This window comes from Colletes latitarsis, chromosome 7, assembly GCF_051014445.1.
Source record: "Colletes latitarsis isolate SP2378_abdomen chromosome 7, iyColLati1, whole genome shotgun sequence".
NCBI classification, from domain to species: domain Eukaryota; kingdom Metazoa; phylum Arthropoda; class Insecta; order Hymenoptera; family Colletidae; genus Colletes; species Colletes latitarsis.
The window spans coordinates 9,091,451-9,109,835 of record NC_135140.1 but is presented as its reverse complement, the minus strand read 5'-3'; the positions used below and the strand labels follow the sequence as shown (position 1 = coordinate 9,109,835).

Below are 18,385 nucleotides of genomic sequence, written 5' to 3'. Positions count from 1 at the left end.
TTTCATTGATTGAAACATGTGATCGGCCGTGTATCTGGTCCGAAAGATCTAATCGCCTTCCCTTGGTAAGCTTGATTGAGGGAAAATGGCACTTCGCTGGAAGGTGTGGAGTTTCCGTATTCTGCGGAAACGCACACCTTCCAGCGGAAGTCGACCCTGTTTCAGGTACTCTCTCTTTGTCAGACAGCCTAAGTCGGGTCCTTCGGGCTCCCGGCGGGTTGCGTTGGAGAAATGGAGACCTCGACTCGGGGTTGCAGTTCTCTGTTTTCTTGTTGAGATCGAGTTAGCAACGGCAGTAGGTTCGATCTTCGGATCCGCTGCACGGTTCAGCGTCGCGTCGCGTCGCGTCGCGTATCCCACGATTTAGCTTCATCCCTCTTTTTAACCACATAATTGCTTGGTACAACTAACATCCAAGGAACTTTGTTTCCTTCAATCGTCCGAATTTTAGCTTCAACTTGACTAGACTTGAGCTTCGACGTTAATTTTAAGTCCCTATTGTATGCGTCTCCCAATATTGCCAAGTAATTATTTAACAAATAGCTTCTCTCGACTCGTTCTCTCGTTTCTTGCTTCGGTCACCACTGTTTCGTCGAACGAAACATGTGATCGACCGTCCAGTTTGTCCGAAAGATCTAGTCGCCTGCCAATGATAGATCGATTTCTAGAAATAGAAATCAATCTACCAAGGGTAGTGTTGATTCGATCCGAAGATCTGCTGCACGGTTCAGCATCGCGTCGCGTCGCGACTCCCATAATTTAGCTTCATCCCTTTTTAAACGAAATAATTACTTGGTACAACTAAGCTAGAAGATCGAAGGAACATTACTTCCTTCTATCTCTCTAGTTTAGTAATCTAGTTTGTAAGAATGTAAAAGGAAGATCGATGGAACTTTGATTCCATCTATCTCCCTTCGGGTCTCCACTCGCAGCAACCTCCTCGTGGTGAGACCTGGGTAATATTATTTAACGTTTAATTAATAATCGTATCACTCTTAGCTGGGTAATGCAATTATTAATTAAAAACTAAATAATATTAGCAAATTGGCTGCGATCCGCTTTGCATAGGTCATCATAAATATAGAGCCTCTCCGTTAGGTTAGTTTTCATTCTCATTGATTCATCAAAGATTCTAGAGTATTGTCAGAAACGAGGTATACGAGTAGATCTTTCACCCAATGTATTTTTTCGGCTTATTTTTATGGGGTTTCGAAACCCCATTACCATTTTCGTGTCATTCGCAACGTTATCAACAGATTCAGAAATGAATTTTAATCCCTTCCATAGTCAATTCACGTGTATTTACGCAACACTACAGCTGTTTGCCTATCAATACTAATTCAGTGAATAGTTTCTCAACTGACCACCATCCATGAGAAGAAGACTTGAGCCACAAAAGTCCATAAGGTGAAAGGTCTACTCGTATACTTCTTCTGTGGTAACTATAACACGTTAATTGACACGCCAGTTTTCCATGTCCAAAGATACCTTCAACGTTTGTTTAATTTTAGCAAAACGTTTGCTTCTAAGATCAACAAGTTTATCTTTAACTAAGTCTACATTTTCAAAATGTACATTTTTTATCTATTATATGTATATAGTAACTGCTTATTGTATGACTAAATACGAAATCAAAAATTTGTTCCCGTGTACAGTAGGGAATATTATTTGTCAGCAATGATATTTTAGTTATAAAACTGGTAACTTCAACGAGTAAAAATAAATATCATTGTAATTAATGTTATATTGTGTGTATCGATATTTTTCTCTATCTAAAATGGAAACATGTACCTTACAGCACTGCATCTTGGAGCGTGACTACAATTCGTTCGAGTGTACCTCTTTTCAAGAAATTCCTCACGGACGTCCTCCGACTGTTCATCCTAGCAGTCCCCATCACGTTATTACCGGATCTCCATTACCCAACTTCGAGATTCCCATCAAAATTCACTGTGGAATCGTCTACACCATCGTCCAAGATTTCGTTTTTGCCGCAGGGAATCCCGGTTACGAAAAAAAGTCTCAATTCCTGGACGAAAGAAAAGAAGTCCAGAGACCTTTCTCCTTTCAATTCGTATTCTTATTTCAAATTGTCCTTCTCCTTCTCCCTGTCTCTCCTTCTTATTCCTACATTTTTCCTCAATCTATGTCACCCTGTTTTCTCTCCGGTCTGTATGCTTACGCGTTCAACTCCCTTTTCATCTTACCAGCTACCGCTGTCCCTTTCTCTACTTTCCTTTTACGATTGTCGAGACGATGACGCGAGACGTGATAAAGAAGCCCAGGACGCGCACGAAAGAAAATGACGTGGTCGGTATAATGGAAAGCTGCCGATGCCCTCGAGGGTGTGTACGCGGCTTACACAGAGGGTTTGCAAAGGTGGATTATCTTCAGCCGGATAAATGATGGAGATAGACCAAGCAGCTTGCATTTCAGAGTAAAAGAAATACCATAAGAACACCACCGAATACTGACAAACATTCTAAGAAATTTATACGTTCCTACTTGTCGTACAAGATTAATCAATTTTATTCAACGTCTGCCACACGAGAGATACTATTGTAATATTTAATCTCAATTTGATAACCTTCGTCAAAGAACGAGAAACGATAACTAATATAATTTATATATTCAGCGTCAGAGTCGAGCATATTTTATTTTCAATCCAATAATTTTATTTTATCAATCCAATTACCGTGGAAAATATTTATTTATTTATATATTTATTATACGGTTAACAACCCATTAGTGCGCAAAAGAAAATATAATAATATTTTTAATTAGAATTGATATTGAGACTTACAGTTTAATTATAAAATATTTTAAATGGCAAGTAATATGTTGAATAATTGTCAGCTTGCATGCGCGAAAAAGATTATCGATAGCCACAAATACCAAGATAAAATCAGCTCTCTTGTTCACCCTATATCTGTGAGTGACTTTTCGTCATAGTAAATATTTTCAAATACGAACCTTCCCCACGTACGCAAACACTGCATCCTACCAGGAAAACGCTGTGTCATCCGTGTTCTATGAACCCTACGTCATCCTAGCCTTTGTGTCCTACGAAACATCCTAAACCTCGACCTATCCTATCATCCCCACTCAACTTCCAAGATCCTTGAAAACTCAGTGTATTTCCTCGGTTCGCTTATTTTTCGTTCAAACCTTAATCAGTATGCACTGTGTAATGAACTGTGGATTCGTTCCAAGAAATAAAATTGTTAAATCTATGCAAGTGTTTTGTTTTGTTTTGTGTAATAAGAAATCACCGTCTCTCTCCACGAAGTTAAGCTGATTTCAACATCCAATGATCGTGTAAGCTTATTTTACTTTCTTGTAATATTTTCCTGATTTTTATCTTGTTTCCTGCGATTTTATATATATTTTTTTCTGAACTGCAAGTTGACTTCGAAACGATTTTTTAAATTTCCGATCAACCGTATATTCTAATATATTTCCATTTAAATTGACTCTTCTTGGATCGTGTGTTTCGAGTTCATAATAAAATGTTTGCAATTTAAAATTATCTTCATTTTCTTTATTAAATGAATCGTTAAAAACATGAGTTTCATCTAGATATTTGTTAAAATTGATTGTAGGCAATTATTTATTATTATTACTATCATTACAATAAATATCAAATTCTAAGTCATATTTTGTTGCTTAGAAGTAGAAGATTGAGAAAGCTTTCTAACTGCAAATAGTCTATTATAAAGTTTTCTTAAATATACTATTTAAGATTTTAGAACGTTCAAACTTTAGTCTGCTCGAAACGTTCTAATTTGTTCTTAGAATAGACTATTTTATCTCGGTTTGAAGCTCACGTGTATCACCTGATGAGGTTAGCGAACGAGAGACCTAATCTTCATAGACGATGTCGCACGCTAATTGTTATGACAAACACTAATACAAACCAAAAATTTGTATGTTCACGATTAAATAGGGATCAAACGCAATCGTATTCTGATTATTTCTAATTACACGTTCCTGGAATCTTTTCTGAAAAACTTTGAACTAGATATGGTTAAAAATAATTAAACGACGTCGCCTTAAAACTTGTTTCCATCGATAAAACATCACCAATCTATTAGGAATGATATTCTCCTGAATATATATTTAAAAACCTAGAAATTTTACTTTTTATTATTGGAGGAATTGAATACGTAACTCCATATTTATTGAAATATACAGCATGTTTCAAAACAACGAGACAATCCGAAACATACAAGTTCCTTGTACGAAAAGAAATCGAAAAATTCTTTATCATTTTATAATCTGAACTTGAACACTATAGGTTGCTTAAATTAAATGAACATAATTATCGCGAAGGGATTATTCAGTACGTTCTATCGAGAGACAAGTGTAATGTTTTAACGAGAAAGTACCGTATTTGACGTAATTATTTTAAGTAAAAAAATCACGAGGTTAACATTTACTATTTTGTATAAAATCATTACTATCGATCATCTAAATGTTCGGGTTTATCTTCAATACCACTCTGAACTTCTTTACAAAGTTTGAAATGTCATAACAAAATAAAAAATAAATCAGTGTACAAGACGAGTATTTTTTTGGTGCTGTATAGAAATTAAAGAAATTTCCATTAAAAATATGAAAGTGACCTTCCTTCCTATCTGGAAAAAAAGTAAATATTATACTGTGCGTTCCCTTGAAAATCGTGCAACTTGATTCAAAACATTTTTTAACGCTGGAAATATTTTACGAATGACATATTTACATCCTGTACGACAAAAATACACATTTTTAAACCTAAAGTTTTAAAACAGAGTATATAAAAAATTAATGGAAGCTGTTTAATCTGACGTCTGGGAGTAAATCAAAAAGATAATATTTGAAGAAATGTCGAAATTTATGTGATACCTGTAAACGAACATTGGCATGCATACATTGTGATTACAACACTGTTTTACCGCCTATCTTTTAATTCTGCGGTTACGTAATATTAGGCGTGTATTAAAGCTTACACTAGATACATTCCACACATTGAAACCGCACATAAATGTTTCGCTGCTTCTAAAAGCATTTGTCACGTTATCGTACGAAGCTTCTATATTTTCAACCATAGAAGACAAATTTTTTTCTTCGATCGACACATTACTAAATTACAACTATCATGCATAACAGAAACGACACATTATGGATATTCCTTTTCACCTTAGTTGAATTTGAATTATGATAATAAGTGGTACATTAACAACCTGTTTAGTCTATGATGGTTCATAGAAACGAATCTTATTTTACCAACGCTCCATTCAAGTTTGAACGCGTGAATGTATTTTCAAAATAGTCCATCGTGTGCTTACAGAAGAACTAATATTTGCTCTCGTAATTACGAAAGAACAATAAACATAAGATAAGAAATTGAAAAGTAAAGAAAAAGTAGAGAAGTGATATAGGGTAAAGCAATATAATTTAGTCACGTGTATGTAAAAATGTGATAAAAAAAGTGCGTGCAATTTTTAATTACTTAAAGAAATTTGTAATTATTTTTCCACATTTATATTGCTATTTTCGTACTAGTCTTCGTTGGATATTATACGCTTGTGCCAACGTTTCTTTCAGTTTTCAAAACGTTTTTGGAATTCACTTTGTGGTATGGTGTTTGTTGGAGTTAAAAATAGTATTAGAGTATTATTTATTTCCGTGTTTCACCGTTCTTTAAACCTTCTTCAGGAATATCTGTCAAAAATATTTGTTGTATTTATCTGCTCTGGAAAAACGAAATAAAATGATTCTGACGGTATACAATTATACAGTGATACTAAAAAAAATTGCTAAAATTATTCGATAAAAATTTATAATACAATGTTATTGGTAAAATACTGAATTGATACAAATATACATAATTGCACATTTGTAGGGATAAAATGTTTTTCCGAATTATTCTTTTTGCAAATGTATTGATAAACATAAACTGGTAAAAACTTCGCAGCTGCTCCTTATCAAGACTCGACTAAGTGCCATCGAGAATACTTTTATTTAATGATACGTAAGAAGAAGCGAATCTGTCAACGATGGATACTCGTTTCTTGTTCATATAAGCCTATGTGTCATTATAAATTTAACGATAAGTAAGTTTCACATCTGCTTTACGTATTCTGATATCAAGCTGTTATCTGATATATTCATCAAGTAGAGTTGCAGATCGCGTTTACTTGATTTAGTTCAGTTGCAGATAGATACTCGTTGTAAAGTAAGAAGCTGTGCTTGAGCTGTACGGAAGCCTAAAATTTTAGAAATGGCTACGGACGTAGAAAAAGTCAAATACGCATCACCGGACGGCTCAAAAACATGGGAGTATTTGACTATTTTGACATGTAATTATAATATTATCTTACCAAACAATATTTTCCACGTCGAATGATACGAAACAAAGTTGGATTGTGATATTTAAAAATTACGATAATATTCAAATGACACTTAATTTGGTGACGTGTAATTACATTTAAGAAAGTATTCTACTGTATTAATCATTCTACTGCAAACCTTTAAAAAAATCGATCTTTTTGTTACATTTTGTTGAAAAATATATGTACTAAATTCAATGTCCAAACTCCTCGTTTCTTTCATAGTTTTTTAGTGCATGATAATAATAAAAAATTTTAAACATGTTTTTTCATAACTATATTGTTTTAACTAGTTTTTATGATATCTCGACATATACTTTACTGACTAAATCTTCAGCACACATATCATTATAGCCTGTACTAAAATCAACTGAATGTCTCGTTCCTACTAGATTTTTAAAATTCTAAAAAGCATTCCAAAATTAATAATTATACTTTAAAGTGTTACTATTTTTATAATTATGAGGTTTTTATTTTTATTTTTATCTTAAACCATGAAAACCATAAAACGATGTTTTTGTTTGTTTGACTACGTTCTAGAATACGCAGAATGGCCAATTATTAATATATTACTTTGAAAAAATTTGTACATACTTCGGAAATGTCAATAAATATGTACGAGATATTTCAATAAAAAAAGTTGTATAGTTCCTTCACAAAAAAATGATCAAACAGTACATACAAATACGTATTTTACGGTATAATACTCCTTAAATCTATAGCACGTCTTCCAGAATTATGAATTGTCGTCTAATAAAAATCTAAGTTATGTTTCTCACTTTGTTTTCCATCGTTTGACCACAGTGACCGATAAATTTACCGTAATTAATCTTATTCGTTTAGGTTCTCTGATGGCAAGTTCCATGGGCTTCGTCATAGGATGGAATTCACCAAGTATCGTAATACTAATGGATAAAGAATCACCCATCCCAGTCACAGCATCGAGTATTTCAACGTTAGTAGCTAGTGTAGCCATTGGTAATACAGTGGCACCGCTAATTAACATTTTTGTGGCTGACAAGATTGGCAGGAAAAACACTGTGCTGCTCAGTGCTTTACCGCTTTTAGTAAGCTGGAGTTTAATTACAATTGCCACGTCTATTTGGGTAAGACACATTTATACATTTTTAACTTCTTTAAACTTCTTGGACACCCATTGTATATAGGAAGTACAATAAAAATAGATTCGAGACATAAAAATAAGAGAAAGAGTTCATATAAACATATACTAGACACAATCTTACTTAACGCATAACTTGACATTGGTCCATTATTTTTTCTATTTAAAGGTCATGATATCAAGCGAATTTATAAAGATTAACATCTTAGAGTAGAAAGTACATGTGCTACTATCAATTATGTAAGACACTTAAAGCAAACTTGTTGTGAACTATTGATAGAGGCAACATATTTGGAAAACCAGTTTATCTAAAATAAATAAAAAGTTAACCGAAGAAATTGAAACAAATGAAATTACATAATATCACAGGTGAAACTAATAAACCATTTGGCTACGGTGCAGATAAAATTAAAAAAACTAAATTAAAAATAAAATAATTCTTTTTTGTCGCCTGATCAGAAACAAAGATAACTAAGATTATATTGGTGCTAAAAATCTGATTTGACTATTAATAAATATTACTTTCCGAGATGTTCAACGTAGTAGTACTAATAGAATTTTGCAAATATCTCGGAAACTAAAGCCGAGCGGGAGTTATATGTATAATAAAAACTTGTTCAGAATATTGAGTTCTACGAGATATTTGAAAATCATCGAAATCGATGAGGAGTCCCCCCATTCTAAATAATTACAATTATTCTATAAACTACTAATCTGAGAGTTAAAATAATTTTAGTTAATCTCCTTGTTGCCGGGCACAATTATCAATAACCTCCTTCTTTTGCAGGAACTGTACGTGGCGAGATTTCTGGCTGGAATTGCGTTGGGACTGTTTATTTGCGTTGTACCGATCTACATTGGCGAAGTATCGTCAACGGATACACGGGGCGCTGCAAACTCTCTGCTAGGCGTCACATACAATATGGGTATCCTCGTAACGTTCATAGCTGCACCGCAGTTCACGTTATCCTGTATGGCCGGGATTTTGTTGGTAGCCAGCATCGGTTTTGTCATCTCCTTTTGGTTTATGCCGGAATCGCCGTATTTCTTGGTGATGAGGAACAGAATGGATCAGGCGGAAGAAGTGCTGGAAAAACTACGCGGCAAAACCAACGTTTCCGACGAGATGCAAACGATCGTCACCACCCTATCAAAGAAAGGGGAGGAAATAGTGAAGAGTGGTACCCTGAAAGATATTTTCACATCTCGTGGAAACTTTCGTGCTTTCCTCATCATCATGCTGTTCACCGTGACGCATAATTTCGGTGGTTTCTTCGCGATTATTATTTACGGTCAATTAATATTCAAGTCGGCCAGCAACCTAATGACCGATTACACGATGAACGTTATCATCGGCGTAACACAAGTGATCTCCTCTCTTGTAACGATTTTCCTGGTCGACAGACTTGGCCGGAAGCCGCTGGTAGTCGTATCCGGCGCGATCGCTGCCATATGCAATCTCGTGATCGGTGTTTTCTTTTACGCGAAGGAATACATGAATCTAAACGTGGAAACGTTCTCGTTGGCACCGTTCATAGCTTCCATACTGTTGGTCTTCACTTTCACTTGCGGTCTTGTCTGTCTACAGATCATCCTAATGTCGGAGATCTTCGCTGCGGAGATCAAAGCGATCGCCACGTGTCTCGTGGGCGTGCTTAGCGGTGTGCTGGCCACCGTGGGTTTAAAACTTTACATATGGGTAGCCATAAGTTTGGGTTATGGTCATTCGCTTCCGTTCTTGGCGTATTTTGTTGTTGTAGCAGCCTGCACGGTGACAATCTACTATATTACGCCCGAAACGAGAGGCAAAACGTTTATAGAAATTCAAAGGAAACTAAATAAAGGTTGATTAGTGTAACTTCTTTTGAATTTGACATCGCGCGTGCGTTGAAATAATGTTACAATCGTCCTTACGTCAAAATACAGAGAGCATTCTGTATGCTCCGCTGAGAAAAGAAATCGTCGTTGTTCGCAAATATAATTGTATACAGTAATTTCTCGCCTCAAGATAGAATGTTATTAGGGTTTATTAAGAAAGCGAATTATTTTTAATTATATACGTTTGAAAGTTTTTTTAGAAACGATTTACGTAAATCGATCTTGAAACGAAGAATTACTGTGAATGGAAGGCTGACAGCATTTTGTATAAAATTAAGTGCTCGAAGAATGAATGTTCTCATCGGTAATAACAGTCTAAATTGCGAGCGAAAATAATGCCGTGAAAGGCATATGATGTTCCAAAAAAAATAGCGATAATGGTTTGGCGATTACTTTTATAGTACAAATTATAAACTATTTAATTCCGTAACTTAAGGCTCGTATATTCCGTAAATTTTTTATTGTAAATGACGTATGAATGTATGTAAATTCTTGTTCAAAATGTCTTGTCTTGTAGAGGCAGCTTAAAAGGACTTAAGTTTTCGTTTTAAGTTAAGAGAAAAGAATTTGTAAACTTTGTACAAAAACATGGAGGACTCCGATGTGATGTAAATAAAGAATATTATTGTATGAAATTGTTTAACGAATAATTTAAGTATCAATATATCCTAAAATTTGTTCTCAAATAATTGATTTTATTATTATAATCGATTTCAACCGAATTTAAAGAAAAATATTTCCGTCATTCTTTGAGATTGTGGTTAATTTAACTTTAAAAAAAAAGTTTCACTTTAGATTTTTCTATACGCAAGTAAAAAATCATCGCGCAACGCAAAAATCGAAATATTAAACTGGCAATATAATCGTTACCTTCTTGTATATTTCAAATGTTACACGTTTCATAGTTACTTATGTTTTAACATTGTTCGTCGCATTCAACGATATAAGGAGGAGCACATTCGCTATGTTTGACACCGAAAGAAAATATGGGGGTTGCTTTAGGAGGTTTGACGAGATACTTTGGACCTGGACTGCGACAAATTGCTTTTTCAGCTCTTCTATTAGTTATGCTATAAATTGGTGCCCTTGGTGTGACTAAATGTATACTGTAAGGACGAGGACCTGGCACGGAATCACATTTTAGAGCAGGTATACGATGCCCCCTAAAATACAAATATTAAACTGTTATAAAATAATTAGAATCATTTTTTAAGATTGCCCTGATCCTTTATAGATACAAATGGGAATATTCTAGACTTATATATTAGCCCTTTGCACTTGGCTGGTCCCTCTAAAAGTCAATAATGAGTATTATTAAATAAAAGGACATTTCTTTTATATTTTAAATATACCTCCTTATACCTTAATAAAGTTTACTTGTATCAATATTTTTCTAATACAAAATTCATGAAAATTACTAGAACTGTTAAATGTTGATTATATTAGATTATAATGCGACAAAGGAAGTTTTGGGTACTAGGTAAACGAAATGTGGCCATCTTCTAACAAATAGTGAGGTATTAGATATAAAAATGTGTATAGTTATTGTAGTTTTATATTCTTCGACAGCACAGCTCCGGAACTTATGCCAAACAACTATACTATAGTTTGCGAAATTAATAAAACCACAAATAACTATAGTAATGCAATTAGATAAACACGTTATGTGCAAAGAAAAAAATAATGCGTACATAGAAAATGCTGGGCTCTCATTAGGTAGTGGTACATAATAAGGCCCAGGTGTGGCACAACCGCCTCTGTGTTTAGTTCTGAATTTGATTGAAAATGCTGGGACTTTTGGAACTGGTAAAATATATTTTGGACCAGGTCCACAGGAAGTATCTACAAAACAAAAATTGTAGTTACAAAAACTGGAGATTAGCTAACTTTTAAATATTGATCATTAAGATAAAAATATTAGAAGAAATAGTTTTGTGTAACTATTTATTTAAAACAATAATACTATTGAATAAATAATAAGTAAAAACAAAATGGGGCGTACCAAAAGTTTTTCCAACTAATCCAAACGAAAAACCTTCACGTTTAGGTTCCTTTATCAAATATTTTGGTCCTGGTCCTAAACATTCTTGTAAAGTACGAAGTTTTGTACCGAATGTATATGCTGGATTCCGATATCTAGAAAGACAATGTTCTTGAAAACCCACAAGTGTCTTGAGCCTATATTTTGGACCAGGACCTTGCAAATAAATATATATATTTTTAAATTAAATTTGTTCTATTTTCTTCGCGTTATAATAATCATATTTAATAATTCAGAGATATCTTTTCGTTTATCGATATGTGCGATTTAATTATTTACTTCTAAGTCCACATATGACATTTCCTATTGGCTTCCCTGGTTTAGTGTTTGATTGTGGTCCCGGTTTCGGTTCTGATGACATGTTTGTGCTTGATAATTTACATTTCTTTAACTATTGAATTAATTTAAAATTTTGAATGTTATTTGAACGCCATTATTTTAGATAGAAACAGTTGTTTGTTGAAATTCATGAACATATCTGTAATTTGGAAACGTTCACACATATACGAGGTGTTTCACAAAATTTTAGATGAACCAAAACTTAGAATATACAGGGTAGTCCACCTAGTCGATTTGTAATAGATTTTCTACAATAACTTTTCATTTGATGAAACATATACGTTTCTTCTAATGTTTTCATTTGACTCGACTGTACATGATAAATCCTGTAAGTGTATACGATATACGATAAAAAGGTTTATTAATAGAATCGACGAAGACAACTCTATAAAAATTATTTACACGTGTCATAACAATGTATAAATGTATATTTTAAACATATAAACTAAGTTACACACATATAAAATTGTTTTACGAAGATGCAATACATTTGTTAGCCATTAAAAAAGCTGTGTGCACATTAGTCTTCGTCTAATTCTGTGATGGGTAATCCAGCACATTCGCTGTGTCTGATACCGAAAGAATACATCGGCGCTTGTCTTCCAATGAACTCAGGATAGTATTTTGGTCCTGGACTAAAATCTATATCTGGTAAATCGTGTCTCCATTTTAATCTAAATGCTGGAGAACTGCGTTTTACAACATCAATGTTAATATTTGTATAAGCTGCTGGACCAGGGCCAATATGTTCTTGTCTCAGTTCATGATAACCACCTCTATAGCAATAAAATGTAATTGTAAAAAACGCATTTCATATTAAAATTCCTCCTTAATAAACATTCTATATTGAATTCGTTATGCGTGTGTATAAAAAAGTGTCTGGGACATAGATTATTCGATTCGCAAAAGAAGTACGATTGTTTAACGTAAATTCTAAATACGTACATTGAAAATGCACCCACAGCTCTTTTGTCCGGAATCTTAGGACCTATACATGTTGGTAAAGTATATGCATTTGGACCTGGACCAGTATCACTAATTTTCGTTCTACTTCTAGATTTAATCGTAAAAGCTGGAGGTCTGATATTATGATTCATCGGTGGGCACCTTTCTGGATAATGTGCTCCTGGCCCTGGGCCTAAATCTCTTACTAAAAAATGTAACGAATATCAGAAGTATAGCCTGATAACGTTCATTATTATACATATCAACTGTATAAACGAAATTGTGCTCGAATGAAATAATATAGAGAAATAAAAATAGTAATTTAATCAATATTATTTTAAATGAAAATAAGAAATTTTGAAACGCAAGAAGAACACCTACTACTGAAAGGTTCTCTGGTAGCTATTGTATATGCTGGTGATGTATCTAATCCATAATTTGTTAATTTAGAAACATTATATTTTGGTCCAGGACCAACACTTGGTATAAAAATTTTAGTACGATGACGTATACTATATGCTGGATGCCTTTGTCGAGATGGACAATGATCTTCATAACCAACTAAAGGCCGTAATTTATAAACTGGACCAGGACCTACATACATGGACATATTTTTACACTATCGAAAAACATTGGTTGGTACCATTTAAAATTAATAATGTTATTGTATGTAGCTCAATGCAAGCTACAAATATTACTGAAGTAAACAATTAACCTTCCTTATTTTGTAAAATAAATTATCCTAACCAATGTCGAGAATAAAAAGGATTATTGCACAAAAATAATAAATATAATTTTCTAAACGAATTCTTACCCCTTATCAAGCAACTTAATATCTTTGGTTCGTTTTCTTTGTTCTCCATTTTCTATAGTGTAAAATATTATTAAAAACGATACAAAAACGATACAAAAACGGCACAAAAATTACATAAAAGTGACATAAAAAGTAATCAAATACAAGAATGGAAGTGATTAATAGTCTGAAACTTTAGGAACAATATTCAGAGTATTTACAATACTTAACGTTACATTCCGAATAGACACTTACAAATGAAGTTCACGTCAAATGAAAAATGTCAGCTGTAACCATATTATTTCAAATCGTTCTAAAAAAATTATTTTCGGTTGCGGGGGTCAATTACAATCATTTTTGGTGAATAGACATACCCCCGAATTCCTACGCACTTTCGAGAAAAAAATTCCTTACTGAAAATCTAATTTCTGGACAAAAATGTCTGCCCGAATTTTCATGCGAATCTTTAAAACGTCATAACTTCTGAACGGATTGGACGATTTTAACGTTTAAAAAAGCAAACTACGCGTATTTTGGTGGAGAATATGTACAAATCGCAAAAATATTTGAAAAGTTGATCCATGACCCCGAGAAATGGGAAAAACCCCATAAAAATGGTCCAATTTTCAAACAGTCATAACTCCTATAATAGAGAATATATTTCAATGAAACTTTTTTCTGAAGTAGTGCTCATGGGTTCCTACAAAAAAGTATTAAACAACTTTTCTGTTGGGCGTCAAACAAAATTATTAAAAATCAAAAACCAATTTTTAAGAAAAATCGACAGGGGGTAGCTGCTTAAATTTTTCGGTGAAATTGAAAAGTTTCAAATCATTCTGAAAAAATTATTTTCGTTTGCAGGGATCAATCACAATCATTTTTTGTGAATAGACATACCCCCGAAATCCTATCCAGTTTCGAGAAAAAAATTCGGATAGGTGTGAAATTTTTCGACAAAATTAAAAAATTTCAAATCGTTCTAAAAAAATTATTTTTAGTTGCAGGGGGCAATTACAATCATTTTTGGTGAATAGACATACCCTCGAAATCCTACTCATTTTCGAGAAAAAAATTCCTTATCGAAAATACAATGTCTGACCATACCATTGATTGATTCCCCTGAAATTTCATGCGAATCTTTAAAATGTCATAACTCCTGAACGGATTGGACGATTTTAATGTTTAAAAAAGCAAACGACGCGTATTTTCATGGAGAATATGTAGAAATCGCAAAAATATTTGAAAAGCTGATCCATGACCCCGAGAAATGGGAAAACCCCCATAAAAATGGTCCAATTTTCAAACAGTCATAACTCCTATAATAGAGAATATATTTCAATGAAACTTTTTTCTGAAGTAGTGCTCATGGATGCCTACAAAAAAGTATTAAACAACTTTTCTGTTGGGCGTCAAACAAAATTACTAAAAATGAAAAACGAATTTTTAAGGAAAATCGACAAGGGGTAGCTGCTTAAATTTTTCGGTGAAATTGAAAAGTTTCAAATCATTTTGGAAAAATTGTTTTCGATTGTAGGGGTCAATTACAATCATTTTCGGTAAATAGACATATCCCCGAAATCCTACACAGTTTCGAAAAAAAAATTCCTTACCGAAAATATAATATGTGGCCAGGAATGTTTCTGTAATTTCATTTTCTATCTCACTTCCTCTTGTGTTTATTTGTTTAACCTGGTTGGTAATGTTGCGAGTGACACAAAAATGGTAATGGGGCTCTAGAGCCCCATAAAAATGGGCCGAAAAAATACATTGGATATAAAATCTACTCGTGTACCTCGTCTGTGGTGAGACCTGAATCGATCTCTATTCGACGAACGTATCTAAATTTTTATGGGAACTTAACACACAATGAAATATTTTTGTCGATTATTATGAGAAATAGACTTTCTGAAGAACGTATGTGAAGCTATGCGAGAAAGGTCACAGCCATGGTCTCATATTATTTACTATGTAATGAATAATTACATAGTAATTATGTGAAGTGAAGGTTGCTGCAAATGAAGACCTACCCTAGCCTCGCTCCAACCACCCTCCTTTGGCAAAGAATCCTAATATCTTTGGGTATTTTCTCCTAAAAGAAAAGCTATCGAAATTCGACTGTCTTTAGAAATGAACGACAAAGAGAGAGTTTTCAGAAGAATTGCCTGATAAAAAGGCTAAAAATCTAACAAAACGTCGATACATGTGAGATGATCCACCACATGTTTTCTATGAACGAAATGGATACATAAATGATAAATAAATATCAATATGTATTTGTGTATATATGCCTGATAGTACCTAATAGACACTGAAAAACGAAGTAAAAATGTGCGTCTGCACGTATGAACGCTGTTCACCTGTCCAGTGGAATACCAATATGTACCTTAATATTAATTGGTCCTATTCAAACGTACGTTTGTATTTCGCTAGTATCTAATAAAACGTTGTAGCGCTCGCTTGTTTATTTTATAATTTCGGTATTTATAGTGGCCACTAATAATAATAATTTAACGATACATTTATACTTATATTTTAACGAAATCTGCAGAAATATGAGAAGATATTTTCTTCTTGATGTCTTTGTTAATTCCACGATGTTCTCTTGACTGAAACATTAACTCGTATACAATTAATATAATTCATATAAAACAAATAAATACATGGAAATAAAATAAATATATACAAATAAAATGGATTAGTGGATACAGAAAAGAATAATTATGCATTAACAAGATAGACTTGTGTTCATTGATCATAGAAAAATCGATATTATAAGATTAATATTTAAATTAGACTTTCCACGAGCAAAAACTGAAATTACAACATTTAGAAACATAAATATTACCTTATCGAAATTGAATAAAAAATTAAATACGTCTCAGTGTTAAGATTAATACTGAATAGATTAAAAATTTTATTCATTACATTACGTGATTGCAAAATTGTACAGTTAAAGAATTTTCATTCTTTAAATTTATTATTAATATAATTAATTAAATTTCATTCTTGATAACAAATAATTAGTGATTTATATATATATTGGAATCATAAATTCAATCTACGATCAATTTAATGATAATTATTCAATCTATGATAAAAATGCATTCGTAAAAATGACAAATTTTTATACGTTACAAAGAACAAAACATTTGGTCTGTATACAACAGTATTTTTAAGCAGTATTTCCATTGGGAAATATATAAAAAAAAAGATATATTTCACATAGAATAAATTGTCCACTTAAAAATTCAAACAACAATTCGTGAGTAGAGCATTCTTTCTTTCGCAACGCTAATTTATAAAATACAAAAATCGCAAGGGATGCTTATTATTCGCAAGATGAACCACACAGGGTTTCTTTATTAATTAAATCGCGTGCATCCATATTAAATAATACGCGATACTAATTTTAATAATCAGATTGAACCATCCGAGGCTTTGTAGTGCAGCTGCGTCTTGATGATCTTGAAGTCGTGGCCAGCATCAGAATCTGAGCATTGAATCGCAACACTAATTAATAAAAACACGATAAGTCAAGATCGCAACGCTAATTAATAATATAAAAATTCCAAACGCGATTTATAACAGTAAAAGCAACCGCGAATGGTGATTACTCGCAACACTGCTCTGAAAAGGAAACGCGAAAAATAGGAATTCGCAACGCTAAGAGTAAACCGATCAGTGCATTCGCAACGCTATTCTTAAATAACAATAAAAGCAATCGCGTAAGGAATTCGCAACACTACCCTGAAAATGAAACGCGAAAAATAGGAATTCGCAGCTCTATAAACAAACGCGATTATTGTGTATTCGCAACTCTATTTTGAATGGAAATATATTTATGTTTCGCAACGCTAATGCAAATCGCGTTTGCCCAAAAATGCTGGACCGTGGTGCTGGCAGCGTCCATCGTTGATGTAAATACACATGCAATAAATAAACTAACTACTTCAAGCTACTTCAAACTACAATAAAGTGGCACATATGGGGATGAAGTTAGACGTTTTAAATATCGCAACACTACGGGGCAAACAACGCGATAAATCAACAATCGCAACGCTAATATATAATATAAAAATTCCAAACACGATTTATAACAATGAAAGCAATCGCGAATGGTAATTATTCGCAACACTACCCTGAAAAGCAAACGCGAAAAATAGTAATTCGCAACTCTAATTCGCAATCGCGTTTACTAAAAATTCGCAACGCTATTTTTAAAGCAAACGCCCGGTTCCTAGGTTTGCATAAAAACAATCGCGAATCGTGTTTATAAGCAACACTAACATATCAACGCGATAAATATTTGTTCGCAACTCTACGAACAAACGCGAACATTGTATATTATTCGCAACTCTAACTTTAATCAAGGGCTATTGGTACATGTACTGGCCAGAAAATAAACTAACTACTACTAGCACTACAATTGGGGTAAAATTTGGGCATTGAAAATATCGCAACGCTAAATAAAAAATCGCACGATTAATCAAGATCGCAACGCTAATTTATAATATGAAAATTACAAACGCGGCTGACATCCATTATATATATAAAAGAGTAAAAAAGCAACGCGAATCGTGATTGTTCGCAACACTACCCTGAAAAGCAAACGCGAAAAACAGTATTTCGCAACTCTACAAGCAATCGCGTTTATCAATAATTCGCAATGCTATTTTTAAGCAAACGTTCAGTACCTAGGTTTGCAAAAAACCAATCGCGTATCGTGTCAAGGCGCAGCACTACCCTGAAAAGGAAACGCGAAAAACAGTGATTCGCAACTCTACAAGCAAACGCGATTATTGCATATTCGCAACTCTATGTATATCATAACCGTGAGTTGCCCTGATGGCTGGCATGGATGGTGCAATCATGTACGAAGTACATGCATACGTGAGCCA

At 33.4% G+C, this 18,385-nt stretch overlaps 3 protein-coding genes and 1 long non-coding RNA gene across 4 annotated transcripts in view; 1 reads left to right on the top strand and 3 right to left on the bottom strand.

Moving 5' to 3' along the window:
• The window catches only part of LOC143343681 (uncharacterized), a 328,353-nt gene that overhangs the window by 307,578 nt on the left and 2,390 nt on the right, over positions 1–18,385 (bottom strand). The window lies entirely within an intron of this gene.
• On the top strand, positions 6,199–9,950 carry LOC143343373 (facilitated trehalose transporter Tret1-like). Its single transcript, XM_076768218.1, has 3 exons — positions 6,199–6,341; positions 7,215–7,477; positions 8,279–9,950. The coding sequence occupies exons 1-3, from the start codon at positions 6,263–6,265 to the stop codon at positions 9,338–9,340; spliced, it is 1,404 nt and encodes a 467-aa protein (XP_076624333.1). The 5' UTR covers positions 6,199–6,262; the 3' UTR covers positions 9,341–9,950.
• On the bottom strand, positions 10,286–11,771 carry LOC143343421 (uncharacterized). Its single transcript, XM_076768312.1, has 4 exons — positions 11,690–11,771; positions 11,372–11,566; positions 11,061–11,211; positions 10,286–10,532 (listed from the first exon to the last, which is right to left on the bottom strand). The coding sequence occupies exons 1-4, from the start codon at positions 11,769–11,771 to the stop codon at positions 10,286–10,288; spliced, it is 675 nt and encodes a 224-aa protein (XP_076624427.1).
• Positions 12,270–13,557, bottom strand: LOC143343797 (ciliary microtubule associated protein 1A). The gene is made up of 4 exons (XM_076769039.1): positions 13,509–13,557; positions 13,076–13,288; positions 12,695–12,899; positions 12,270–12,525 (listed from the first exon to the last, which is right to left on the bottom strand). The coding sequence occupies exons 1-4, from the start codon at positions 13,555–13,557 to the stop codon at positions 12,270–12,272; spliced, it is 723 nt and encodes a 240-aa protein (XP_076625154.1).

Excerpts from the sequence above, each read along its gene's own strand:
- LOC143343373 (XM_076768218.1), top strand. The coding sequence starts at position 6,263 with ATGGCTACGGACGTAGAAAAAGTCAAATACGCATCACCGGACGGCTCA. Across the intron at positions 6,342-7,214 it reads GTATTTGACTATTTTGACAT|GTTCTCTGATGGCAAGTTCC; the intron begins GTAATTATAATA and ends TTATTCGTTTAG. Across the intron at positions 7,478-8,278 it reads CAATTGCCACGTCTATTTGG|GAACTGTACGTGGCGAGATT; the intron begins GTAAGACACATT and ends CTTCTTTTGCAG.
- LOC143343421 (XM_076768312.1), bottom strand. The coding sequence starts at position 11,771 with ATGTCATCAGAACCGAAACCGGGACCACAATCAAACACTAAACCAGGG. Across the intron at positions 11,567-11,689 it reads TGTCATATGTGGACTTAGAA|GTCCTGGTCCAAAATATAGG; the intron begins GTAAATAATTAA and ends TTTATTTGCAAG. Across the intron at positions 10,533-11,060 it reads GAGAGCCCAGCATTTTCTAT|GGGGCATCGTATACCTGCTC; the intron begins GTACGCATTATT and ends TTTGTATTTTAG.
- LOC143343797 (XM_076769039.1), bottom strand. The coding sequence starts at position 13,557 with ATGGAGAACAAAGAAAACGAACCAAAGATATTAAGTTGCTTGATAAGG. Across the intron at positions 13,289-13,508 it reads ATTAAGTTGCTTGATAAGGG|GTCCTGGTCCAGTTTATAAA; the intron begins GTAAGAATTCGT and ends CCATGTATGTAG. Across the intron at positions 12,526-12,694 it reads GCTGTGGGTGCATTTTCAAT|AGGTGGTTATCATGAACTGA; the intron begins GTACGTATTTAG and ends TTATTGCTATAG.